At 43.9% G+C, this 26,574-nt stretch overlaps 1 protein-coding gene across 2 annotated transcripts in view; it reads right to left on the minus strand.

Annotated features, from left to right (window-relative positions):
• The window catches only part of DNAH9 (dynein axonemal heavy chain 9), a 402,978-nt gene that overhangs the window by 368,810 nt on the left and 7,594 nt on the right, over positions 1-26,574 (minus strand). For both annotated transcript variants that reach the window (XM_038371718.2, XM_043496454.1), the window contains exons 2-10: positions 25,865-26,061; positions 23,670-23,828; positions 21,525-21,655; positions 18,620-18,831; positions 16,647-16,880; positions 11,670-11,837; positions 8,143-8,259; positions 6,736-6,886; positions 992-1,106 (exon numbers count right to left, since the gene is read on the minus strand). In XM_038371718.2, coding sequence (XP_038227646.1) covers positions 992-1,106; positions 6,736-6,886; positions 8,143-8,259; positions 11,670-11,837; positions 16,647-16,880; positions 18,620-18,831; positions 21,525-21,655; positions 23,670-23,828; positions 25,865-26,061 — 1,484 coding nt within the window. The remainder of the gene's footprint in view (positions 1-991; positions 1,107-6,735; positions 6,887-8,142; positions 8,260-11,669; positions 11,838-16,646; positions 16,881-18,619; positions 18,832-21,524; positions 21,656-23,669; positions 23,829-25,864; positions 26,062-26,574) is intronic.

The following is a 26,574-nucleotide window of genomic DNA, read 5'->3' on the forward strand; positions in this document are numbered from 1 at the left end:
GCTATCGATAGCAAAACACTGGACAGAGCAAAGGGAATGTCTTGTTAGAGGACTGTTTCAAAAATGCAGACTCATCACAGTTTATAATCCCTTCTAGCAAGAACCAGCAGCCAGAGTCACTCCATGCTCCAAGGTAATGCTGATGGAGTTCTTTCAACCGTCATGAACCAAAACTATCAAACTCCTTTGCTCTTATTTGCTTTCTGCTTCCTATGGCTTTATCAGGTGTGCCTAGAACCAGTCTCAGACCAATAAGAGATGAATGCAGACAGTGTGTGGGGACTGTTTTTACAAGATGACCCATATATGACAAAAAAAGAAATGTTCTGATGGAAAAAATTTCAATATCTTCCAGGTTTGCCCCTTAATGGACGGTGCAATTGTTTTCAATCCTTCTTATTTGTAGAACAAGCAGCACCCCCACCAACCTCTGCCAATGCACTTTAATCCTGACCTTTAGCCCCCTTGCTATTTCAACCCTGGAAACTCCACACAGTTCTGCCAACGCTGCTCAGTCTAGTACTACAGCTGTCCCTGCTGCAGCTGTGCCAAATCCCTTTCCCTTCACAGCTCTACCAACGTGCCTTAATTAGGACCTGAAGCATCCCTATTGTTCTAGTCCTGGGCTCCTCTTGAGCAGAGACTGCTATCTATGCAGGATTGTATAGTGGTGGGGAAAAGGTCCAATGACTCCTTCACTTCGAACCTAAAGTTATGTTTGAAAGCTGATAAGCCCTGTGCATCTGCCCACCGTGCCTCTTAATCATTTCATAACCAATCCAATTAAGAAGCTTATTAAAAAATGATTTCAGGAAAGCTTAAAACACAATTGTAATTACTTCTCCATGAAAGCACTCTTTACCTTTCTGGCTAAAAAGGATTTTTAGCTCGAACTAGAACACAATAGTCAACACAGGATGAAACTCAGATTCATTGAGAAAAGGGACTGAGATAGTTAAAACAATAACTTATCTGTGATAAAGATACGCACGAATGTGTGATGTGCCTAAAATGACTGAATGGGACCTGGATCCGGTCTCTCAGCTCCTGAGCCCAGCGCAAAGCCCCAGCTACCAAGGACATGTTCCTGTGCACGGAGGGATAGCCTGGATGAAGACAAATGTAACCTAAAGTGAGGATTTGAAGGTATTTACTACTCAGCTCTGCACAGTATATCATCCCCGACAGCAGAGATCCCACTGATGATAACATGTCTATTTAACGTTCCCCTGATTTCCTAGGATTTCTCTTTGAACCCAGCATTCTGGAATCATAATATAATCCTGGAGCAAAGGCAGGCTTTAACTGCCTACTTGATGGGGGATCCTAGTCAATGTCTATCTCAATCTCTTTGCTCTGCTTTGTGAGTCATTAATGACTTTGGGAATAATGCCTCACAGCAAACTCAACAGGTCCTGAAAGAATTGCAGTGGTATCTGGCAAGGCACGTTAAAGGCACGTTGTGATTCTGTGCAACACTAGTGCCTTATGGAACATACTGTCTTTAATTAAATGGGCTGTCTGATCCCCTGACTTGCAGAATCACTGTGCTCCAGACTAAGAAATCTGCAAAACTTGCCAGGGCCTGAGGACCTCTTTGTGCGCCGTCAGTCAGGACGCATTAACAGCAGTGGTGTTGCTGGGAGCTGTGCATGCAGAACAAGAGCTGCACAGACCTGAAAATGATCACATCTTTTACACATTTCAACAAAATATTTCTATTGACTTAGAACAACTTGCAAAGCAAACATGGCCAGTGATGTCCTGCTCCCATTAACATTAACAAGAGTTTTGCTGTTTACTTCAATCAAGTCAGGATTTCACCCCACATATTTAACCTAGTGCCAAATAACCTTTTTCGCCTGACTCTTTCAAAACATTTAGGATGATTTATTACATCTTTGCAATCATCAAACTAGGAGTGGTAAGGACATAGTGTAAAAATACACAGTGCTTCTAACTCGCGCACCTTTAAATGTGTTTACTTCAGATTAAAATATTTTAAGCCATAAATATTTTCAAACCACAGAGCATTAAAAGCTCTATTCTTATAAAAAGAATAAAACAAAGTAACTGTAGAACTTATATAGCACAGCCCACACTGACACAATGTGGATCACAGTCCCCGTCTAGTGGCAGCCCATATATAGACAGGGTTGTGAGTCAGTTTCAGCAGCTGAGTTACAGAGCCTGCTTCTTCAACTCAGGCACTAGAAGCTCATACTTTAAAATCCTGAGGTCCAGGTTCATTCCCTGAAGGTGGTGTGATCTGGGTATCATTCAAATAGCTAGTCTTTGGTTCTGATAATCTGATAGGAGCCTGTCTTTTCCGTCCTGTGTCAGTGTTCATGGACTGAGTAAACCCATAGTTAAGATTTCTGCTAATGCACTTTGCATTTATAGGTTTCAGGGGAAATGCTGGAAACTCATATCCAGGCAGTGTACAAGTCTCTCTGTTCAGACATGCAAGTCCCATTAACTAGGAGAGGCAGTTACATGAGCATGGGGTGATGGGAGGAAACTCCTTCCTCTCACAGGCTAGTTGGATGTAAAACTAAGCATGTGTCACCAATCCCAATCTTAATTTCAAGTCAAGTGGATTAAAAAAAACCCATGATTTAAAAAACAATCTGAATCCATTTTTTTTATTTCAATTAGATTTTTATTTATATGTTGCTAGTTCTTTAATTTCTTCTCATTTTGTAGGCCTTGGCTGATAAAGTGATGCTTTTCAGAGTTGGTCAAAAAATGTCCACTGAAACATTTTTGCAATGGAAAATGACTTTTTGACAAAAAAAATTTTTTTTGCCAAAACAGTTTTGCTTTCATCAAAAATTTTCAACAATTGAACACACATGCAAGAAGTAAGGAGAATAATCAGAAAGAACTGGAAGTATTAATATATAAGCTAAATTATTATGTAATTGGTGTCACAGAGACTTGGTAGGAAAGGTCTCATGACTGGAATATTGCTATAAAGGGATACAGCAAAATGTCCCATAAATCCTTGGAATGTATTAGGGACAAGTTTTTGTTTCAGAAAGTGGAGGAAGTAACCAGGGGAACAGACATTTTAGACTTGATTCTGACCAACAGGGAAGAATTGGTTGTAAATCTGAAGGTGGAAGGCTTTGGGTGAAAGTGATCATGAAATGACAGATTTCATGAACCTAAGGAAAGGGTGAGAACAGCAGAACAAATAAAAAAAAAAAGAAGACTTTAACAAACTCAGTGAACTACTGTGTAAGGTCCCATGGGAAGAAAATCTAAGGGGAAAAGGAATTCAGGAGCGATACTAGGTTCTCAAGGTGACAATATTAAAGGCACAACTGCAGACTATCCCGAGGCAAAGGAAAGTTAGTAAGAATAGTAAGAGGCCATTATGGCTCCATCAGGTGCTCTTTAATGATCTGAAAATCAAAAACAAATCCTACAAAAAATGGAAACGTGGGGTAATTGCTAAGGAGGAGAACGCAAGCACAGCACAAGCATGTAAGAAAAAATCAGAAAGGCTAAGTGCAAAATGAGTTACACCAAGCAAGGGACATAAAAGGCAATCAGATGATGTTCTTTAAATACATTAGGACCAAAAGAAAGTTAAAGGAAAATATAGGTCCACTACTTAGCAGGAAGGAGAGCTAATAACAGATGACATCAAGAAGGCTGAGGTGTTTAATGCCTATTTTGCTTCATTGTCTTCACTAAAAAGTTTAATGGTGACCAAATACCCAACACAATTAATATTAACAACCGAAGGGGCCACATCCTCACTCTAGTCAACAAGAGGCAAGTGAGTTCTTATGGGCTCAGCCAGCGCTAACCAGACACACCTGTATGGCTTACTCTGCCAGGAGGGAGGGAGGCTGAAATGGGAAAGCCTGCCACACATTAGGGGAACATTGCTGTACTTCAGAGACAGCTGACTTCAGGGACAGATCAGTAAGGAGGAAGACAGTCACAAACCCTGCCACCCCTGAGACTGCACTGACCAGGTACAAAGCAGGGGTTACCAAAAGGAGGACCTGGAAGCAGACCGTAACCCTGATCAATGACTCTAGAGCCTGCAGATAAGCCATGTCCCAAAGGGATGACCAAAAGATTGCCAAAGAGTCTAATGACCTTTGTCTTTTTCTTTTACTCTGATTCTCCTTCTCCCAGAGGAGGGAGAGGGAAAGGAACCTTTTTATTTATCATGTTTGAAGAATCCCTTGTGTAAGCAGCCCAAATCATCATCTGGCTGGGACTCAAGGGGGCCCTCACCCACCACAAACAACAAGGTGGAAGGAACACAAGTCAAAAGAGGGTAAGAACAGGTTAAAGACTATTTAGATAAACTGAAGGTATTAAAGTTGGCAGGGCCTGATGAAATTCACCCTAGGATACTTAAGGACCTTGCTGAAGCAATCTCAGAACCATTAGCAATTATCTTCCAGAACTTAAGGAGGACGGTTGGGGTCTCAGAGGACTGGAGAAAGGGAAACACAGTACCTATCTTTGACAAGGGAACAAAGAGGACCTAGGGAGTGATAGACTAGTCAGCCTACCTATGATACCTGGAAAAAATATTAAACAATCAATGCATAAATATCTAGAGATTATAAGGAATAGCAAATACAGATGTCAACAACAAATCATGACAAACCAACTGAATTCTCTTCTTTGACAGTATTACCAGCCTAGTTGATATAGGGGAAGCAGTAGATATGATATATTGTGATTTTAGCAAGGCTTTTGACACAGTCCCACATGACAGTCTCATAAGTACACTAGGGAAGTGTGGTCTAGAGGAAATAACTATAAGGTGAGTGCACAACTGGTTAAAAGACTGCACTCGAAGAGTACTTACAGTGGTTTGCTGTGAAACTGGGAGTGTGCATCTAGTGGGGTCAGTCCTGGGTTCCGTACTATTCACAAATTTCATTAATGCCATGGCTAATGGAGTGGGGAATATGTTATAAAATTTGCAGATGTCACTAAGCGGGGAGGGACTGTAAATTCTTTGGAGGACAGGATTAGAATCAAAATAACCTCGACAAATTGGAGAATTAGCCTGAAATCAACAAGATGAAATTCAATAAAAAAGATAAATGCAAAGTATTTCACTTAGAAAGGATCAATCAAATCCACAACTACAAAATGGAGAATAACTGACTAATACTGCAGAAAATGATCTGGGGATTAGAGTGGATCACAATTGAATGCAAGCCAACAATGTGATGCAGTTGCCAAAAAGGCTAAGATCATTCGGGGTGTATTAACACGAGTGTTATATGCAAGACATGGGAAGTAACTGTCCCACTCTAGTTGGTATTGGTGAGGCATCAGCTTGAGTACTGTGTGCAGCTCTGGCCACCACACTTAAGGAAAGATGTGAACAAATAGGAAAGAGTCCAGGGGAGAGCAACAAAAATGATCAAAGATTTAGAAAACCTGACCTCTGAGGAAAGGTTTAAAAAACTGGGCACGTTTAGTATTGAGAAAAGAAGCCTGAGGGGGGACCTGATAATTCTTCAAATATGTTAAGGGCTTTTCTAAAGAGGACAGTGATCAATTGTCCTCCATGTCCACTGAAGGTAGGATAAGAAGCAATGGACTTAGTCTGTAATAAGGGAGATTTAGGTTAGATATTAGGAAAAACTTTCTAACTCTAAGGGTAGTTAAGCTCTGGTACAGGTTTCCAAGAGCGGTTGTGGAATCCCCATCACTGGAGGTTTTTAAGAATAGGTTGGACAAACACCTGTCAGGGGCAGTCTAAGTTTACTTTGTTCTGCCTCAGGTGGGTATGGGGACTTCTCAAGATTCCTTCCAGTCCCACATTTCTATGATTTTTTGGTTTTGGGGTTTTCATTTTTCTGATCAAATATTTTTCAGCGATCATTCCTTGATCAGCTTTAATGCTCTTGTTTCTTCATTTAGAGTTTCCTAATTGTTAGCAGAATTTCAGATCTTACACACAGGCTTTTTCTACTAAGAAGTTTAATCTTTTTGTAGTTTATGTTTTGGGTTGAATGCAGAATATTCTGGAAAAATATCAAGTGAGGGAAAGAACTATTGTTTTTAATTTCTGAGAATATACAGGAGAGTTTTATACCTAGCTGAAGTGTTAATCTTACTTCTACATCTGATTGGGGCATCCTTTCACTCCCCCAGAACTCAGACCAATCACAGCTCACAGATTAGACTCTGCTAGCAAATACTCTGTGGTTCATAAGATTATTAACTACAGGTGTACACATGTATTTTGTATTATTATAAGGGAACTGAATAGTTATTTAAAATATTTAATTATTTAATATTTGAGTAACTATAAGATTAAGTACATTTATCACACTAAGAATAATTTATAATTTTAAGAGTGCTCATGTTTAAGAGTAAAAGGGAATGGTAGGTGGAGGAAAAAATTACATTTGGTAAGAGTTTATAGCAAAACAATGTTAATCTTTTCAATATTTTCTTCTTTGTCTATAGCAATCTGTAAAATGCTCTAATGTAGTGAAATTGAAATAAATTAGTTTAAAAACCTGCATTCATAATTTTAATTATAAAAATTATATATTTTAATCTAAAACCACACTAGTATATATTTTCATATTAGTTTGAGGATTTGTAAAACTGATTTAAGTAAATCTTTTTTAAAAAATCAGATTTATATCTTGATTAAAATCAATTCAAATCATCTTGATTGCTCTGCTGTTGTTTCAGGTCAAACAATTTTGCACAATTACTAACACGAACCTAGCTCCATCTCCTCCTGAATATGCCTCAAGTAGATCAATTTAGCATCATCCAGATCTCCATCAAACATGGTGATAAGCCGAGGATATTTGTCAGAGGCACTAGCAGCTATCACTGGCCGTTCCAGAAGGCTCCCAAATATGTCCAGCAACTAGGGAGAGGAACAAACAGAAAAGAAAAGAAAAAAAAAAATCACAGCCCCAGCTTCTCCAGTAGCCCCTGGTTGCTATGAACCTCTTTACAGACCATGAGCTCTCAATACTGTATTCAATAAGGGATGGTTTTGAAAAAGAAAAATCTGCACTGATCACACTCATTTTTCCATAAAGTCCCATCTCTCATTCACAAGCATTTCTCAAGCATTCTCCACAATATGCAGTGCATCGCAATAATCAGAGCTGGTCAAAATTTGTCAAATGAAAACTATTTTCATCAAAAAATAGCATTTTTTTCCAAACAGAAATTTTTTCACCCCCTCAAAAAAGTTGACAGTTTCCATTTTTCACAACATTTGTTATCAACTTTTTTATCAAAATGTTAGTGAAATCATTAGCGACAATTTTCACTCACCGAAAACCACGTTTTTTCATAAACAAAAGATTTTTATTTAACAAAACCTTTTTTTTGTGTACACCACATTTCAGGAACCATAAAAACATCAATAAAATAATTTCATGAAATAGTCTTAAAAATGAAAAATGGGTCCATTTGGACACCTGCTAAATGGGACCAACATTGACCTTTTGAACTTGCTCACCAAATGTTTTGCCATTGTTCTGCCAGCCCCAGGGCTGAGAGAGGGAGTATCTTGTGGACTAGCTCCCTTCCCAGTTCATCTCCCAACTCTTCTGTTCCTCTCTCTGCCTCTACTTCTCCAGCTGGTCCTCGCCTGCCACTCTGCCCTGAAATGGCTGCCTGGCTCCTTATTTCCTTTCTACCCCAACTGTTCCAGTCCCTGGAGGCCACTGGCAGTTCTAGTCCCTGAAGGCAACTCCTGTTTCCTCTCCTGAGAAATGAGACGTCTGGAAATCAAAACAAGCAACTGCAAACAGGGAGGAGAGCTAGACAACTCTTCATGCACCACAAGCAAGTGCTCTGCGGACCAACACTAGCCCACAGGCTGCAGTGTGGGAATCTCTGCTCTGTTGGCTTGTATAGCAGCACAAACACACAATGCATCTCCCTGGGCATCCAAGCTGTCACTTTATTAACCCTTCACAAACAAAGCAACCGACAGGAAACTAAATGGTGTATTTTAGCTAGACAAATGCTCTGCATTTAGAAAAGCAGTCTGCATGTCCTGAACATGGCACTGTCAGAACACTGCTATGGGACATGTAGTTTGTTTGGGGGAGGACAGGATACCTGTACAAAAAGAGCTTTATTTCTTTGGCAAGAATCACAGACCTTGAAGGCGTGCTCCAAGCCAGCTGCGTCATCAAAAGCCTGGCCGAAAATAGTCCCCAGCCTTCTGTCCATATCTTCCACTTTCTGCTTAAAGTCAGAGGCATCATGTTCGAACTCCTAAGGAAATGGAGCACATCAGGCTGTTATACAATGTTAGAGTGAGGAACACTGTTCTTGACAAGAATCACCCTGCTTTGGGCACTGTCCCACACCCCTTTCCCCATGCCAGGAGCAGGAAAGGGTAGTTCCTCGTAAGAGGCAGATATTCAGCGGGCGTAGATCAGTGAAGCTCCACTGACTTCAATACAGCATCATGATTTTACCCCAGTTGAGGATCTGGCCCTAAGTATCTTCAAGCCCATTTGTCTGTGCACCTTCATGACTTGAGTGATGTTATTTTTCAGCCATGCAAACTGTAAAAATGTTTCTTTTGGGGAGCATATCGTAAGTCACATCTCTAGGTCAGAAATCTTGCAAATGCACTTTTTGCATTAAAAAGCAGACATATTTTAAACCAAATTCATGTTGTGGCTCTGATCACAAGCTTACTGTAAATGGGACCATGTTGAGGCAATTCCATTATCTTTCAACCCATTCTTCACGCATCGATTTTAATAAATGCTTTGACATTTGAGAGAGAAAACTAGGTTGTTGTTTTTTTTAAAAAGGTAAAATAATTTTGAACCACACAAAGAATCACAGGAACTTGGCAAACCCGCCAATCAGATTTCAGGCTTCTTAACCCGGACAAAACTTCTTAGCCAGCATCAGCAAGATCCTGGCATTTTGGGTCTCTGATTTTCTCTAGATTCCCTTACAGCACTGGCTCGTGGCTGGCACAGCTGTGAAGGGGCCATAGCCGATTAATTAACAAACGTGGTTCAGAAAATCCTGTGAGAGGCAGGGGAGAACAGGATCTAAAGCCAACCTCTTCCAGAGGCAGATTTCTGATCCTAGCAGCCACTTTTGTGAACTCCTTCCCTAAGGACTGTCTGGAACAATATCAGTCTGACAGCTGAGCTCAACAGTAAAACCCTGACAGCCAGCACAGATGTTAGACATACCACAGGGATTCCACTGCTTTGGACTGCAGATGGCAAGACACAGCCAGTGACTGGAGGGGAGTCCTCCTATTACTTCGTTGACCCCATCCCCAAATTGGACAGTTCCAATTACTAATACTCAGGAAAGGGAACAGTTATTTTAACTGGTCTGTAATGCACTATTATATACCTATATCACAATACAAGAAATAAATATAATTCCATACAATAACCATGTCAAAAGAATATCAAGCTCACTGAGGCACTGAACAATAAAAAAAAAAAAAGACATCTGCAAGATGGCCTGTGCAAGCTTAATTCTGCCCTTTGTGCATATGTATGACACAGTCTTTAAATACATGAGCACACAGTGTAGTTTCCACAGGACCCCTGCCTCCTTCAGTGTGCTGTGAAAGAAGCAGATAGCCAAGGTATTTTTATCCTCATTGTTCATGTGTAGATTGCCCACACACATACCCGTTGCCTCATTCAGGTCAGCCTCCCTCCCTTCTTCACTACATGCTATCCAGCTTCTGCAGTGCATGAGATTGGGGACATATGGAATCTTGGAGGACTTTTGTTACCATGATCTAAGCCTGTATCACCTCGAGGTTAGGCTATGCAATATGTTCCATGTGCACCTATAGCTTAAATCAGCTTGGTGACTGAAACTGGCATAGAATGCTGCTACTTGCTCATTAAGCAGTGCATGTCCCTGGCAGCACATAGCACCCGTGCTTCAGGATCAGCACTGGCTGCCTTTTGGTTTCCAGGTGGAGTTTAAGGTTTTAACCTAGAACATCCTAAATCACCTGCAACCTGCTTTGAGATCTACTAATGAAAAGCACCACAGGTGCCCGCTTCCTCCTTGCCCTGAGGGTGCTCAACCCCTGCTCTTCCCAGGCCCCGCCCCCACTCCACCCCTTCCCCTATGCCCCCACCCCACCTCTACCCTGCCTCTTCCCATCCAGTTCCACCCCTTCCCCCGAGTACCCTCAATCCTCCTACTCCCCGCAGCGCCTCCTGCACACCACTGAACAGCTGATCGCGGCAGGCGCTGGGGGGAAGGGGAGGAGCTGGCTGCCAATGGGTGCTAAGCACCCACTAATTTTCTTTCCGTGGGTGCTCCTGGGCTAGAGTGCGCTGCTAACTAGCTGCAGTGGACAAGCAAACCAGTCAGTGAAGACACCATCATGACTGCAATCGCAGGCAGTGGTGAATGATGGAAGTAAGAGAAATCAGGAGTTCCCTTTGCATGATATATAACCATGGGCAGCAGATCCCTCAGGAAATGTCATTCCCACTCTGGCTTTCTTATTGAAAAGTTGACAGTAGGTTACTGAGTTTAGTGCCCAAGGTATAAAGTCTCCAAATAAACCTTAAAATTAAAACAGCATGCCCAAGCAATTACTGGCATGAGCCTTAGGAATCAGGATGGTCTGTGAGCACCAAGATCTGTGTGTTAGATCCATTATCTGGAGAATATTTGGAATATTTCCAGTTATTCTTGTAGTAGAAAGAGACCCTGAAACATAAACCCTTGTATCAGAGCCCTGGTGTGAGGCCTGAGGCATGGGCTAAAGTAGTGGTCAAAACTTTGCTAATATAAAGCAAAATCAGGTTGTGAGCAAGAGGCAGGCCCTGCTCACAGAATCTGGGAAAAACAGGGCTGATATTGCCACATGACTAAGAGGTGCTAGGCACAGAGCACTCATGCAAACACATTCCAGAAGGGTAGTACCAGAACACCCCATACCAAGAATGGTACAAACACATTCCCTAAAGAGAACAGGAACACACTGACCCATTCTAAAGATAAGGTCAGGATGCCAGTTTGATGGATAAAGATGTACAAGGTAACGGGTGGTAACTGGCTATGTCAGAGGAGCAGTATGTGACTTGTTTGTATTAATGTATAAAAAGATATCTCAAAGGGAGTGTCTTTGGCTGGCCTAGGGGATAATGGAAAATTCCACCATTAACTAAGCTAGTCCATTGCAACGGGCATACATGTGTTAGTGAACTGTAACCATTGAGCCAAGACATTAGAACCGTGCTTCGTTGACAATAAACCTGACCAAGTGCCTTCACTACGAACCGAATCTGTGGTTATTGGACAGTTTGATCGGAGCCTGCTGTATGGGCTATCTGGCCAAAGTTAGTACAGCACGCAGACAGAACACACACACACACACGGTCAGACATCTAACCACAATTCTGTTATAAGCGTGTAAAAATTTACCCACTGTAACCTCTGGGAACCGAATTTAGAAGACAGCCTTCTCATGCAACCTGCCATGGGCTAAAAGTACCTTTCAATCTATGGGTGAAAAAAAAAAAATCAGGAAATGATGCACTGAGGGAGGAAGAGCCTGGAAATAAAGCTAGAGAATTTCAAGTGGATTTGGGATTTATCTAGAAAGAACATGCTTCTTTGAAAGCCTTTACACACAGTTAGTTCTCCTGGAGTCCAGTACCACCTACCACGTTGTTTGTGTCGAGACAGTCATAGCTTCGGTCTGAAAATACTTTGTACACTTCCTGGAACTCTTCATACATGCTCAGGACCCGCTGGCTCAGTGCCTTTCCTCTTATCCCACTAAACTCTAGCTTTTCCAGCTTCATTATGTCCAAGGCTGTTGCTAGGAAGTCCTTCAGAGTCAATTAACAGAGGAACAAGTTAAGATGTTGACAAAAGAAGATGACAGCAGCTCTCATAACAAGGAAGCATATTCACACTGTGAAACCATGTGGACAGCTACAGGGGCACTTTATAAGTGATCAGCATGTGCCTAGTGCCAGATATGGACTGACATAGGGCTGGCTATAGCACAAGCCAGGCATCTCATGGGCTGGTCATATCTTCTTCTCCAGCCCTACTACTAGAGCTGGAAGCATCTAATCCCTCTCCACAGGTGGTGATGCAAGGGGAGGCAATTCAAGGAACAGTTTAGTTCTTTCCAATTTCTTCTCAGGGATTCTGCAAATTGTGAAGTCAGTCTTAGGCTGAAGATTAGCCAGAGGGAGGGTAATGAGATACATAGCAATATGTCATACAGAGGGTGGGAGAATATCTAGTGGAGTACCCCAGGGAAAACTATTAAGTCTTTGGCAAAATTTTCAAAAATGTCTAAGGCCTGGGTGTACAAAGGGAGTTAGGCACCTACAAACCTGTTTTGGGGACCGGTGCCATGCACAAAACTGCCACCAAACCGTCCAGGTGCCTAAACTCACTCGGCACCTAAGACCCTGCAGTAAATGTTCCCTAGCACCTATGTCCCTGCCTCTGAGCATGTGCCCTGCTGCCTCCCTGTGGGCATCCAGCCATCTAACTCCCACCTAAGCCATGGAGCAATTCACAAACCAGGGGAAGAGATGCAGATAAGAAGCAAGTTAGCCACCTAGGACCAGATTTTCAAAGGTATTTAGCACCTAAAAATGCACATTTGTGGGATTTTCAAAAGCAGCTAGGTACAGACTCCTGAGATCCAGGGGAGTTCTGCACCTGGGGTTGAATGCCAAAAGGAGTTAGGCTCCTAACTTCCACCAAAATCAGGGGACTAACTGCTTTTGAGTATTCAGCCCCTAGGCATGTCTGAAAATCCCACAAGGTGCCTAGCTGTGTCTTCAGGCACGTCTATATCTTTAAAAATCTGGCCTGTAGGAGCCCCAAAAACCCATTGCAGGTCAGTGGGACTTACGCACGTGTCACTCTTGAAAAATGGGACTTCGGCTTCTAAATCACTCAGGATACCTCTACCCTGCATTCAAATCAGAGGTGTGACTGCAGCACACGTACACATAGCTTTGATCCAGCTAGCTCGAGCAACAGCAGCAGCGAAGCCATGGCAGCTGATCTGTTCAAGCCTGCTTGGGACACTGGGTATGCATTCCAGCTGCCAGCCCACTCTGCTCTCTGTGCTGCTGCAGCTTCACTGCTATTGGTACTTGACCCAGCTAGATCAATGCTAGCTCGGGTCTGTCTATACGTGCTCCATTAACACCTCTGGCTGCAGTGTAGACATATCCTTAGGTGAGTCACATCATAGACCAGGCAAGTGATAGCCCCTTCCTTGTGTACAATACTGGTGAGAAACACCTGAGACAGCTCTGGACACCTCAGGACCAGGAAGGAGTGCATGAGTGCGGCAAGCAAACCATCCAACATAAGTGCCCAAGAGCCCTTTATACCACATCATTGTATATTCCGACTAGGGGAGTCACATGGATCAGCAGACAGCGCACCAGGGGATTAGCAGATCTAGGGAAAAGTCTGGGAGTTTTGCTATTGACTTCCAGGAAGTCAGGATTTCATCTCTGGGGTCCAATATCAGTTTTGTAATTGACTCATTGTGTGACGCTGGGGAAGTCACGTAAGCCCAGATTTTCAAAAAAGTGGTCTCTAAATCAGTGCCTTAATTCAGGGATGCCCATCTTAATACACCAAGGTCTAGAGCTGCAGCCACAGCTCCCATCACTTTCAGTCCTATCAGGAAATAATTTTCTGTCCAAGCAGACCACAGCTTCCAGGTAATTGGTAATTAACTAAACTGGATCTTTCAAAGATCCTTCCTGCACTGCCTGCAGAATACATGCTATCGGAGTGCTAGTTCAGCAAGAGAGCAGATTCGTTAGATAGGTACAATTTAAAACAGGACAAAGACAAAGTGGAAGGGAAGGGAAAGAAATGAGCCTCTTTCCATGTACATCTATCTGCCAACCCACATTTAATAGTTATTACAGCCAATGTGCAATCTATTTTAATTTGCCAAATATCTTCAAGGTAAAAATAATAATACACAGACAAAAGTCCCATCTCATACTGTTCTAGTAGGGTTGCTTGGGAATGAAAAAAAAAAAACAGAAGGAAGGAAGAAAAAAAGAAACTCAAGAGTTTCCTGTGGATTTCCTCATGAAGAGGCTGGAGATCATTAGGTTTTTAATTATGATGAGGCCTAGGACACATTTAATTGCATCTCATGTTGCATGCAAAGCTGAGTATAATTGGGAAATTATACCAGTATAATAATCACAGATCCCACGGCACTTTCACTGCACCTTGAAGGGTATATTATGAGGCACACATTGGTAACTATTGCCCAACTTTAAACCAAAAAAACTAAGTTATCTGCAGCCACAAGATGCAGATTGCAGCTGAAAAATCTTTGTTTTCTTTCTAGCTCCCACCTTCCTAGCACCTAAGCAACGAGCAATTGGTGCACCAGATCCTTAGCAGAGTTACAGTGCATAATTACTTCATTGTTCTTATTGTTCTCATTATGAATTGTAATTACTAACATTTTTATTTATGACAGGTTTCAGAGTAGCAGCCGTGTTGTTAGTCTGTATTCGCAAAAAGAAAAGGAGTACTTGTGGCACCTTAGAGACTAACAAATTTGTTAGTCTCTAAGGTGCCACAAGTACTCCTTTTCTTTTTGCGAATACAGACTAACACGGCTGCTACTCTGAAACCTGTCATTATGCAAGGCACTGAATTTAGCCGTATAGAGTGGAAATCTGTTAAATTTGTTAGTCTCTAAGGTGCCACAAGTACTCCTTTTGTTTTTATTTATGTTTGTCTTGATAGAATGGCCAGGGTAATTTGGTTTACTGCATACCAGCTCTTATTGGAAAACATCATTCTGAAAAGCTTTAATATAGACATTAGTGATTGTGGAATTTTCTGCTGTGTTAATTAAATGGGGTGCATAAAAAAATTCAGTGAGCTGCAATCAATAGTGCTTTGTATTCAGTTGCAGTATATCCTCTGAGAGACAGTGAGAGCAAAATGTTCTAATTTAAGCTGTCCTTTTGCTAAAATGAGACAAATGCCAGCCCACTACATTTTATGGATCTGCTGACGTCGGGCTGAGGCAGCAATGAAAGAAGAGAGTCCCCTTAAAAGTGAAGTGAAAAGTTTCTTAATATATGCATGTGTGTCTAAGAATGCCAATCCTTAACAGAATGGCATCTGCATTCAGCTCCTGGCACAATGGGCCCTGCTCCCAGGCCAGAGGTTCCAGGCACTACACAACACAGGTAAAGTCAGAACTAATATATACAGCGTAGGCCTGGCAGAGTCAAGACCTAGATACACGTTATGCACTGTTCCAGGAGCCCATCATCAAGTTTGAAGCTGGCAAGTGATAGTGCATTGCAGTGGTGAAATCTCCCACCCCTAAAGGCCCTCTCATTTTGTTTCTCCCGACTTGTACCAACCACTGTAACGTGCAGTTGCATACCTTTGTCCCTACCACACTCTGAAAATGCGTGACGCTCGAGCCACAATATCATCAGTTGGTAGGGTTGCCAGGCGTCCAGTTGAAAAGGGGACCTGGCAGTGTTACCGGAGTTCAGTTACTGGAGTAACTGCCTTCAGCCTCCTTGCCAAGAGCATGGGAAGAGCAGCAGCTGCTGCTGGAGCCTGGAAGAGCTGCTCAGCTGCTGATGAAGAGAACTGACTGGCTTCCAGACCCAGCTCCAGCTTCTCCAGAGGCCACTGCTGGGCAGCTGCAGCAGGACCCAGCTCTGGGCTCTTGTAGCAGCAGTGTGATGGGGGGCTGCCTACCATCCCCAACTGAGCCCATGCAGAACTTCAGGGGGTACCTACTCTTGCCTAGCACCCCCTGACTCAGTGCAGTGAAGTGCAGGCCAAAGACACCAGCAGGGGATTAGCAGTTTGTGGGGACATGGGGCACAAGGCCTGTGGGGTCCTCCACAGACTAAATGGATTTAGACAAACATCTAAACTAAATTTAGATTAATACACAACTAATGTGGGGCTGTGGGGGGCTGGAACAGGCAGTTTCTTGGTCAGGGGGAGAACTGGCTGGGGCTGTAGCAGGCAGTTTGGCTAAGGGGCTGGGTGGCTGGCGGTGTAGCAAGGGGTTTGGCTAAGGGGCTGGGGGTACAGCTGTTGAATTGGGTTGCAACTTTTGAGGTACCAAAACCAGGACATCTAGGACAATCCCAAGCCCACAGACCTGGCCAGCTGGCAGTGTGTACTTAGCACTGTACAGATTTCCCAGGACAGCTACCTTAAATAAAGGGAAGATCCTGGGAACACTCAGACAGGTGGCAGCCCTGCTGTTGTGCGGCACCCATAGCCCCAGTACTGAGATTGTGCTGATGGATTTCTAGCACCTGTGTGCCGTGAAGACTAGTAAGTGCCACACATTCCCCTTTAGAGGGCTCTGCTTCTTTGGAGTGACTCTTGTGAGCAATAAAATACGAACGCCAGCACAGAGAGAGGACCCAGGTGTGTATTCGGCATGTTCTTTAGCCAGGATATGGTGCCACCAATGCCCCTGCCCCACTTCGCAGAAAATTGACTGGAAAAATGAGAAGGCTCCTTACCTACAAGGTGGATGAAGGTTATGAAATGGGTTTGTTGTCATAAGTGGAATTATCTCTGCAAAGTGCTGTCTTGGGTTTCACCGTATTTCAAGACCAAATACTCACCTCCACCATCTCAAGTCTTCTTAGGAAGCTGTCCAGCCGTGCAAACACCATGAGGGATTGAAAGTCCCATTTTTTCACTCCTTGGCCTGGTTTAAAGTAGGTGTGGAGCTTTTCCCGTCTCTCCTCAAATGTCTGCTTGAAGTATCTCAGGATGCTGAGCACTTCCCGCACTTTGCCCAGACTTTCTTCTGCTTCCCCCTTCAGAATGTCTTCTGGGGTCAAGTAATTCCAGGCCTACAGTGACAGAACCAGAATTGAAGTTCTGCTGCCCCAAGGGTCCAGTTGGACCTTTTTTGGGCTGGCTACATTTAAATGTGTTTCTCAAGCTAAACAATGTTTTAAAAAAATCATCATATGGGAGAACCTCGGGGGGTGGAGAGATGATGTGCCTCTTTTTAAAAGCTTTTCTGAGCAAATCTAAAGATCTGGGGATGAAATCCGGGGACACTTTTCCACAACTCCTGCCTGCCATGAACACAGACACCAGAACTCCAACTCCATGGACTATTCCCAGAGCCCAGTCCTAGCATGAGAGAGCTGGAAGGCTTTTCTAGGTGATGGTCTGACACCCAGCCTCTCACTTGGTTTCAGGACTGACGGCTCCACAATGGGGTGGAAAGGCAAACCTTACCTAGCAGCTGACTGCTAAAGTGGGGGGCTGGTCCTTCCCCCTCTGGAGAAGCAGCAGCCTTCCCCTCAGGCTGTAGAGTCCAGGAAGCCTATGGAGAGCCAACAGGCCAGCTGCCATTTTGTTTTACAAAACCATGTAATGAATTCTGTGATGCCATAAGCTTTGTTTTCACCTGGTTTTTTCCATTGCAATCTGCAGGGGGCTTGATCATTATTATTTATACAACACCGAGCAGAGCTCTAAGCACTTCACTGTGCTCTGCCCTGCGGACTCTACAAACTGGGGTGCGTGCAAATGCCATAATCAGAAACAAACAGAGTTCCCTCAGCATTCCTCTGTTGAGCAAACGGGAGAGTTTGTGCCCCATAGAGGCAAGAGATTCTGCTCTTAAACCTGCAGATCTTGACAGGATCCACAGGAGGCAAGGGGCATCTTCACAGAACTACCGCAGCTGCTGCTGCCTCCGGGATCCTCTGGGGGCAGGTGTAGAGGGGAAAGGCAAGCATTACTGGCGACTATCTGCAGTGATGGTGTGGTGTCCTGTGGCTGAGAATCCAGCAGGAACCCGCTACCCCTGCTCATGGCCTCCTGGAAAAGCTGGGACCACATGGAACCCCCAGAGAAAGGCTTCCACACAACTTGAGTGACCATGCTATGGAAGTGCCACCACCCATTAATAAGACGCTTGGGATTGTGGGTGTTCATGGAAGTGCAGGGAGCATATGTCTAAGTGGATAAAAACGCAGCTGAAGGACAGCTGGGATGCAAGATAAAAGCCAAATGAGTGAGCAGCTCTCTTTGGTGCAAAGCATTAGCACTGCAGTATTGACATTTCTCTAAACTGTTCTAAGCAAATGTGAGTTCTGGCACCGTGGGGCACAGTGGTTTGTGATGGCTTTCATGTCTAACATGGATGGATGTGCAGCCCAGACACTACATGGCTGGCAGAATCAAGTGGCTGCTTCTTGCTTCAGGTGAAAGAAATCCCAGACAAGTCTAGTGGAAGATGTGAAAGCGCTGATACCTAGGGTCAAGGTCCCTTCCCCACATGTGGAACCCCTGAGATAGAAATTTCTTACTGAGCTCGGGTTTCAGAGTAGCAGCCGTGTTAGTCTGTATCCGCAAAAAGAAAAGGAGGACTTGTGGCACCTTAGAGACTAACAAATTTATTTGAGCATAAGCTTTCATGAGCCACAGTTCACTTCATCCGATGAAGTGAGCTGTAGCTCACGAAAGCTTATGCTCAAATAAATCTGTTAGTCTCTAAGGTGCCACAAGTTCTTCTTTTCTTTTTACTGAGCTTTGGGCTCAGGGAGTGGTTTAAAGCGTCCAGGCCACCTACTTGTTGGATGAGAAGATTGCAGATCTCCTGAAGCAGCACTATGATCCGTGCAGGTGTGTTGTAGTAATTGGATGTCGCCCAGATTAAACAAACCACATGGAGCAAGGGACTGATCAATGGCTTCACCTCATTAAACTCAACACTCTCTATGTCCTCCAAACGACGCTGGAGAGGTGTCAGGTGCAGGTTAATATCCTGGGCCTCAGTCAAAGCTGTGAGAAAAAACAACACACATGAAAGGTGAGGTCTGTCCCTCCCTAGGATGCAGCTATTGCCTGGGCTCTGATTACCTCTGATCTCACTTCACACCAACAGGCAAAATCTCAGCTCGCAAAATAAATTAAGCCAATTTATTTGGAAAAATGAACAGCAAAGGGAAACAGAACACAGAAAACAATACAACCACCAAAAAAAACCAACAACACGCTGTCACTCCTTGGGACTCTGAATAGAGCCAGCTTCCAACTGTTTCTGCATCAGTTTTGCCAGTGTAAAGTACACAAAAGCTGCTTGTGAAGCGGTTAGGATCACTATGCGCCTAACATGCCCCAAAGCCTGGAAGCCATAACCTTTGTGCCTTTGAATGTTACTAACCTAGAATAGTCTAGAGCAGTGGCTCTCAACCTTTCCAGACTACTGTACCCCTTTCAGGAGTCTGATTAGTCTTGTGTACCCCAAGTTTCATCTCACTTAAAAACTACTTGCTTACAAAATAAGACTTAGCAATAGCAAAGAAGGGTACACAAAAAACAGTTCTGCAGGCTATAAACCTGATTGCCAATTGATACAAGAGTGTTAGTTGTTTAGGAGAGTAATACTTGAAGAACTAATTTAGAACAGCCAGCTTGTCTCTCTAACATTAACAACGATTAGAATGGTTATGAAGAAGTGAGAAATACTGGCTGTGATGCTGGCAGACCAGGTGCCAGTTCATGCCTCACTGAACACTGACAAACGCATAACCAGAAACCAGTCTGGCTCACCTTTGAGTTAATACAGTTAAAATAGGTATTAGTGTGATAAGAAAGTGTTTAGACTTTATGGAATGCTTGTAGGATGCTGCATGTATTCATCCTACTTATATCTGTATGCCATGGTATGAAGTTATATTGAGCATTTGCATTGTAACCCTCTGTAACTGTTTAACTCACCAAACAGGAAAAGCAGGAGTTGATTAAGTTGAGCAGAGATTTGAAACTAGGTTTCCCGCAACCTGGAAGAGTGCTCGAACCATTGGGTATGGTGGGAGTGGTACCAACCACACCACCTCATTTTTTCTTGAGAAAGGTGCTTAAGTCAGGTCAGCCTAACTGCAGGACTGGGTTCAATAGTGGTGAATGCCAAGCAGAGGGAAGCCCCTACCTTTGACCCAGACTTAGGCACTGAAGTTCTTTTGAGGGGGTGGGGCTGAGGCGCTGAAATGCTCAACCTAAATCCCTCTTATCAAGCTAGCCCTCATGGTCATCTCAGAGTTTCCTCCTTCCCCGATAATGAAGGAAACTACCATGAATGCTCAGGATTTTGTTTGGGCTGGACTGGATTCCACTGGACATGGTTCACTTGAGAAGACTGAACTTCTGCAGAGTTGGGCGTTGCTTGGCTGTAATTTTGCTTCTCAAAGACACACAGTAGAAAACTTCTTAGAAACTATTCTTTTTTTTTTCTGTAAAATGACAAAATTACTGAATAAATGTGTCAACATTCTTATAATTCTGATTTAAATAGGGAGGCAAAGGTCTTTTGTCTGCCCAAAGGAGGAGTTCCTCTTGTTCCAGTGTAAATGCACTGGGAGGGCAAAATAAGAAGAGGAGAAAGGCTGGAATGTTAATCCCCTGCATCACCTAGAGCACACTAACCCAGGCTTTCATCTTTTATAACTTCATCTTCTTTAGAAGTGACACCAATTAGGATAATGGTCTTGTCAGATCTTATGACCCAAGTAGCTCAGTCCTGGATGGAAGATCTTGAAGGAGATCCCAGGAGTTGTATGGAGTGATTCTAAGGAGTCCAACATAATGCTAGAAGACACTCTTTTCAGATGAAACATAAAACCAAGGACCTGACCATTTATTGCACTCAGACCCATTGCACTTTTCCTGGAGATAGTCCAGACTTTGTCAGAGCAGAGGACTCGGAATCAAAATCTGAGTTATCTACTCAGCTAAGCCACTGACCTGCTGTGTGACCTTGGTCACGTCACATTTCCACACCTGTGATGACTCCTCAGGAAAACGGGGAGAACAATATTTGCCCACTTTTATCAAGTGCCTTGATATCCTCAGACCAAAAGGTGCTCTGCCTGCCGCAGTTGCAAACTATTATTTTCACAAGACTGGGGTGTGAACCCTGGTGTCCAGGCTAAATTCCAGTTTGGGCAATAAGTAGTCTAATGAAAACTCCCCTTGTAGTTCCAGTTGGATACAGTATTCAACATTTCTTGCCCTAAACTGTTAAGAAGGGCTGTGGCTTGCTCTAAAACAGTCACCACGATCACACTGTAGTAGAAGGTGACATTAATCCATCAGGATGAGGCACTCTGGATTAATATGAGATTATTATTAAAGGTGGAACAAATCCCAAAATTCCTCTCCATGACCTTTGGAACATTTCTGGATCCACAGACCAGTAATCAGACTGGTCCCAGTATGGTACCAAAACTGCAGAGTTATCTACAATTCCAAACCTCTAACCTTTCTGCACCTTCCTCCTCCAGGATGCCCTTCCCAACAATCTCCCCCCCCACACACACACACACACACAGGCTCCAAGGCTCCACTAGGACATCGAGGACCAATGCCACTGCAGACCAGTCGTGTTGGGACTGTAGCTATAAAAATCAGGGGATGGGGAAAAGACCAAGCATGAAATCAGCATAGCTAAGGCAAAGAGGGTGCCCAAATCTCACCTTCTACGACATCTCTGAACATCGCTTTGAAGGCTGGGAAGTAGCTGCTCTGCACTCTGTCTAGCAGTTCAGCCATGTTCCTAACCTTCTTAGTTTTCAGCTGATTGTAAATGCATTCCAGGTCCTCACACCTACAGCAAAGCAAGAGAGATGAGAGCTCTAGGTAGAGATCACAGCAGCTGAACCCAAGCAAACAAATGTCCATCTCCACTCCATCTGCACTGAGCAATTCACACCCAGCCTACATGGGTGCTGGCTCACGGGCTCGGGCCTCATGGGCTCCAGCACTGTGAAGGCTGCTCTTTATTCCGAGGGAAAGCCCAGTCCAGGGGCCAAAGTCAGTGACCACCCCCAGTCCAATTGCCAAGTGCCCCTCCTGAAGTTCCAGGCAGGAGGGGCAGAGGACAGGAAATTAGCTCTGCATTTTTAACTGAGTTGGCTGAGCATGTTAAACCACTGGAGACTTTTGTAAATAAAACAGCTTGGAGCAAGTCTGATTCCTGAGTCAGAGTCTGTTGCTGCCACTGGGGCCTCTAACCCCTCACTGCAAACAGAGAAACAGATTCCTTTTCATCAGAAAATGTAACATGTTCTGGGCTTCAAAAACTGGCTTTGAGTTTCTTGGAGCGAGGGGAAGAAGCCCAGTGAGAGGCTTCCATTAGCCCTTACGGATGTCTGTGACACACTGTACCTCAAAGTAGCACCCTGTAACCCCCATACTAATCATTTGTATATGGTTGTGATATTTCATACAAAGCATGCTATGTAAGGTATCATATGATCTGCTGAAACCCATTTCTTTCAAAACATGTATATTGTTAGTGTGTATGAAATGATGATATTCTGCTATAGGGTTGTTACTGAAATACTTTGTGTGTCTGGGAGACATCCACAGCTAGCTTTCCAGTGGCAACAAAGGAGGTGACCCTCACCCAGGCAGGCGATAAGCAACCATCGTAAGCCATTGACCAGCAGGGGAATTGTAAACAAGAGATTTATAATTTTGTGAGAGATAGTTCTACAAGCACCACACAATGGGGATTGCTCAACTCTGTGACTCATCAAGGCCTACACGGACATGCCTGGGGCAGTATCTTTCCTGAGACATGAACTGAAAGTATAAAATAAGGGACAGTGGCATCATGTGATTACCTCTCTCCTTCCCCACCTATACTAAAAGCAACAAGAACACTGAGAAGACAAAGACTTCAAACTGATATGTTTGGTCCCAGGCTGAAAAGGAAATTCAGCTGGTGTATTAAGAACTGTAACCTACCTGCAATATCCAGTGGACTGAGAAAAGCTGTTTGATTCAAATCTTGCTTAGTCTAATGGAGTTTAGGATTTAGACTGTGATTTTACTTTTATTTCTTAGTTAACTATCTCTGACCTTTATGTCTACCACTTATAATCACTTAAAATCTATCATTCTGTAGTTAACAAGACTATTTTAATGGTTTATCTTTACCAGTGAGTTTAGATAAAGTGCTTGGGGAATCTGCTCAGATTACAAAGGCTGGTGCTTTTGACAAAGTGGCAAACTAATTAATATATTTGCACTGTTCAAGAGAAGGTCTTGAGCAGTGTAAGATGGTACATTCTCTGGGGTGCAAGACTGGGTGCTGGAGGGATTTGCTGGAGTCTCCCACTTTAAGTTCATAAGTGCCTGAGAGAGCATTCATGCAACTTAGCTGGGTGTGTCTCTATGCTGGTGGCTGAGTGATAACAGCACCTGCTGCTTGTCACCAGCCAAGCATTGAGAGAGACAGCCCAGGCTGGAGAGTTAAGGGGGCAGAGCGGTCTCACGGTTCCAGGTTATAACCCGGGGTCCCCATCAACGTGTCACCTGTTCTTACCAGTGATGGAAGGGGGATTTTAGAAAAGCTCCCTTAGAGTTGCAGCCCCTACACTGGTATTCAGTTGAAATACTTCCAGTTGCACCAGCAGTGACCTCCTATGGTTTTCTCAGCTCATGGTTATTTTATGAGCTTGCATAAACTTCTCTATCTTGAGTCTTTATATAAACTTTAAACTGCTTAGTCTTTATATCTTGTCTGAGTAGTGCTGGCTACTTGCAGCATTTCCCTTCCGTGCAACATGAGCTTCGACTGACAAACACACACTGTCACGCTGCCTGCAACGCACCTGTTTTTCCAGAATTCTAACTCCACCTTTGGATTGGGGTTGCTGCCTTGCAGAAGTGGCTCTGATGACTCTCTTTTCAATGCTCCCTGGATCTGGTAGCTCCATTCTATCACTGTTGACTCAATGGCGTGCACGAGAGATTTATCCACCAGTTCCACACTGCAGAAAGTAAATACAAAGTCTCCCTGTGAAGTTTGGTTTTTGTTTGACAATGCACTGGAATCAGATATGCCTGTGCAAAATAACCAGATGCCAATGTTTATTTCGCAAGGTGCTGTGTATCTTAAATCCCCACGCTTTTTTTAGTACAGTACATTTATTCTGGGGAAAGTTTCTAAAATGTCTTTATAGCAGATAACGCCAACTAAGCCAACATCCTGCCACCAGCAGTGACCAGCACCTGATCATTCAAGGGAAGGCAGGCAGAAACAATAATGCACCCAGACATCTTCCTTTCTGACCCCCCGAGGCACATGTGAATGCCCTGGGCATGAGACTCGCTCGTGTTTAGTATCTGAACTTGCACACCATGGTCAAGGCTGAGGTATGTATGCCACTGCCCCAGTAGGGAGTGGTGTGGAGCCTCCCATCCCAGGAGGAGCACTGGGGATACTATGCCTCAAGCAGAATCATCTCTCCAAATGCTACTCTTTGCACAACCTGCTCCATCTTGCCTCCAGTGACTTACTAGACTCAGCTAGGAGAGAAACCATGCAAGGTGGCTGCCAAGCTGAAGGAGCAGTGGAGGTGCCAGCTTGCTGCCCAGAAGGCTGGAAATGGGGAGCACAGCTCATGATAACTGATGGATGTCACAATGCTTCTCTGCCTGCTGCACCAAATAGACTCAGTCTTTAAAGGTTATTGTGTGACAGACAGAAAGACAGACAAAGAATTGCTATAGAGCAGAGTTGGGCCTCCGTTTGCTCAGCCAGCTATGGGGACCAGCTTCTCTCAGGACCTGTCTATCCTGGGTTTCTCTGTAGTGCCTGTCACTGCAGTATTTAATCACTGAACCTCTCAGTTACAATCTTTGGCTTAATGCTGCTCTTCTGAACAGAAGTGGGAACAGCCCCCTAGGCAAGAAGATGCATCATCTCAAAACAGGCAGCAGCACCGTGGTGAGGCAAAGAAAACAAAGAACAGGGTTTGTTTCCACTAGACTAGAGGGTTACACACTCCATTGGTGCTGCCAGCAGAGCTGGCAGGTGTGGGGAGTGGCAGGGACACAGTCTCTATCCCTGACCCTGTAGCCATTTCACCTACATCGAACGTTACCGAATCTAAACCGCTCCTCTTCCTCTCCTTGTTGCTTCAGCAGTTTCACAACTTCCCGTGGCAGCCCTTATGGTGCTGCAGGCAGAGGAGCCTGAGCAGTAGCACTGTGACATCATAGATAACTTAACCAATCAGCACTCCCTCCCTCGAGAAACCCAAACCCTAGTTTTAAACATTTACCCCTAACCCTGCTGCCTGCCTTGGTCATCTCTCTCCTTGACAGTGCCCCCTGGCTGCTAAAGGCAAAGGAACCTGCGGCACCAAATGGGCATTGTCTAGCTAAACTACAAGTTTTGACTGGACAAAGATAAAATGATCTTGCCTGAGCCAGGCATAGTGAGGCGGGAGCCACAGTGCAAAGCTCCAGCCTTTCTCCAACACAGCTCCAGATCTGAAGCAGCTCCCACTATTCCAGCCCTGAACCCCCAGGCCTCCCCACTCTGTCAGAGCACCCCAGTTCTGACCTGCAGGTACATTTTTCTGGTGCATTTCAAACAATAGGACTGAAGTATGCAAATGAACTAGATTAGAGGGTATGAATGATGACTGGTTGCATCATCTCTGATGTCACAATCCCCATCTGCCTAGAGCATCAAATGGACACTGTAAGGAAATGAGGCTTTTCCAGTGTTTTGGTTTCCTGACTGCCCCCAAAATCAATGGGGTTCTTCCATCGATGCTTCGAATGTTCCCAGAAATTGTGGAACTGATTGGATGTGGTCTTCAAAAGTTATCATGTTACAGGCAGACAAACAGAAATGCCATCAGGTTGAGTATTAGGCCTCACTTCTTTGGCCGACTAGCAAGGAGAATGGACAGTGAATGAGGAAAGTCCTGCTTATTTTTACATGGGATTCCTAGCAGAAATAAAAACAAACATGCGGTGAGCAAAGTAGATGAAAACTCAAAACTTCACTTACGTTTTTTCATTTTCATGATCTATATACTCCATTCTCTCGGAGCCTGCTGGAAGAGGGAGCAGGGTCTTGCCTTTTACTTGACCAATAACCACAAAAATGTTACTTCTCAGGCTGTGGACATGGCGCATAATGTCCTGTGACACCACATATGGCCAGCTGTGATGGTTCTTCTGGTTTGCCAGGACTGGTGCTACTACCTGTAATATAAACCATTAAACCAGTTTACAGCAGACAAGTAATAAAGAAGAAAAAGCCAAATGGGACTGGATAGCTCACGGGTCCTGGAGCCTTTCATCAGCCTGCCACCAAACTGGATCCTGTGTGCCCACATGAAATGAGCATGGAAGGGGTTCGGGCTGGTTTCTAGTTGACTGGCATTCATATAACACCCATTTATAATTTTCAGCCCTGTTGGCAATCGGAGCAGTATCCAAGGACTGAATGAACCACGGCAATTTATTTCTTCTCTACCCCACAGTAGCAGTCCTTGCAGTTTATATTTGGGACACGTGTGAAGAAGCCTGCATCTCTGCCCCCAACACACCACCTGCTTTGTGAATAATTAAAGGATCTGTAGGCTCAACACCTTTCAAAAGGACACCGTTTAGTTACAAAACCCCAGAACTCCTTTGTAGGCATTATTTGCTCCTTGCTTCTGCATTTATCAGTGTCTAAAACAAAGAGCTCAGAAATCTAAATATTATTCCCAA

Source organism: Dermochelys coriacea, chromosome 14, assembly GCF_009764565.3.
Source record: "Dermochelys coriacea isolate rDerCor1 chromosome 14, rDerCor1.pri.v4, whole genome shotgun sequence".
NCBI classification, from domain to species: Eukaryota; Metazoa; Chordata; order Testudines; family Dermochelyidae; genus Dermochelys; species Dermochelys coriacea.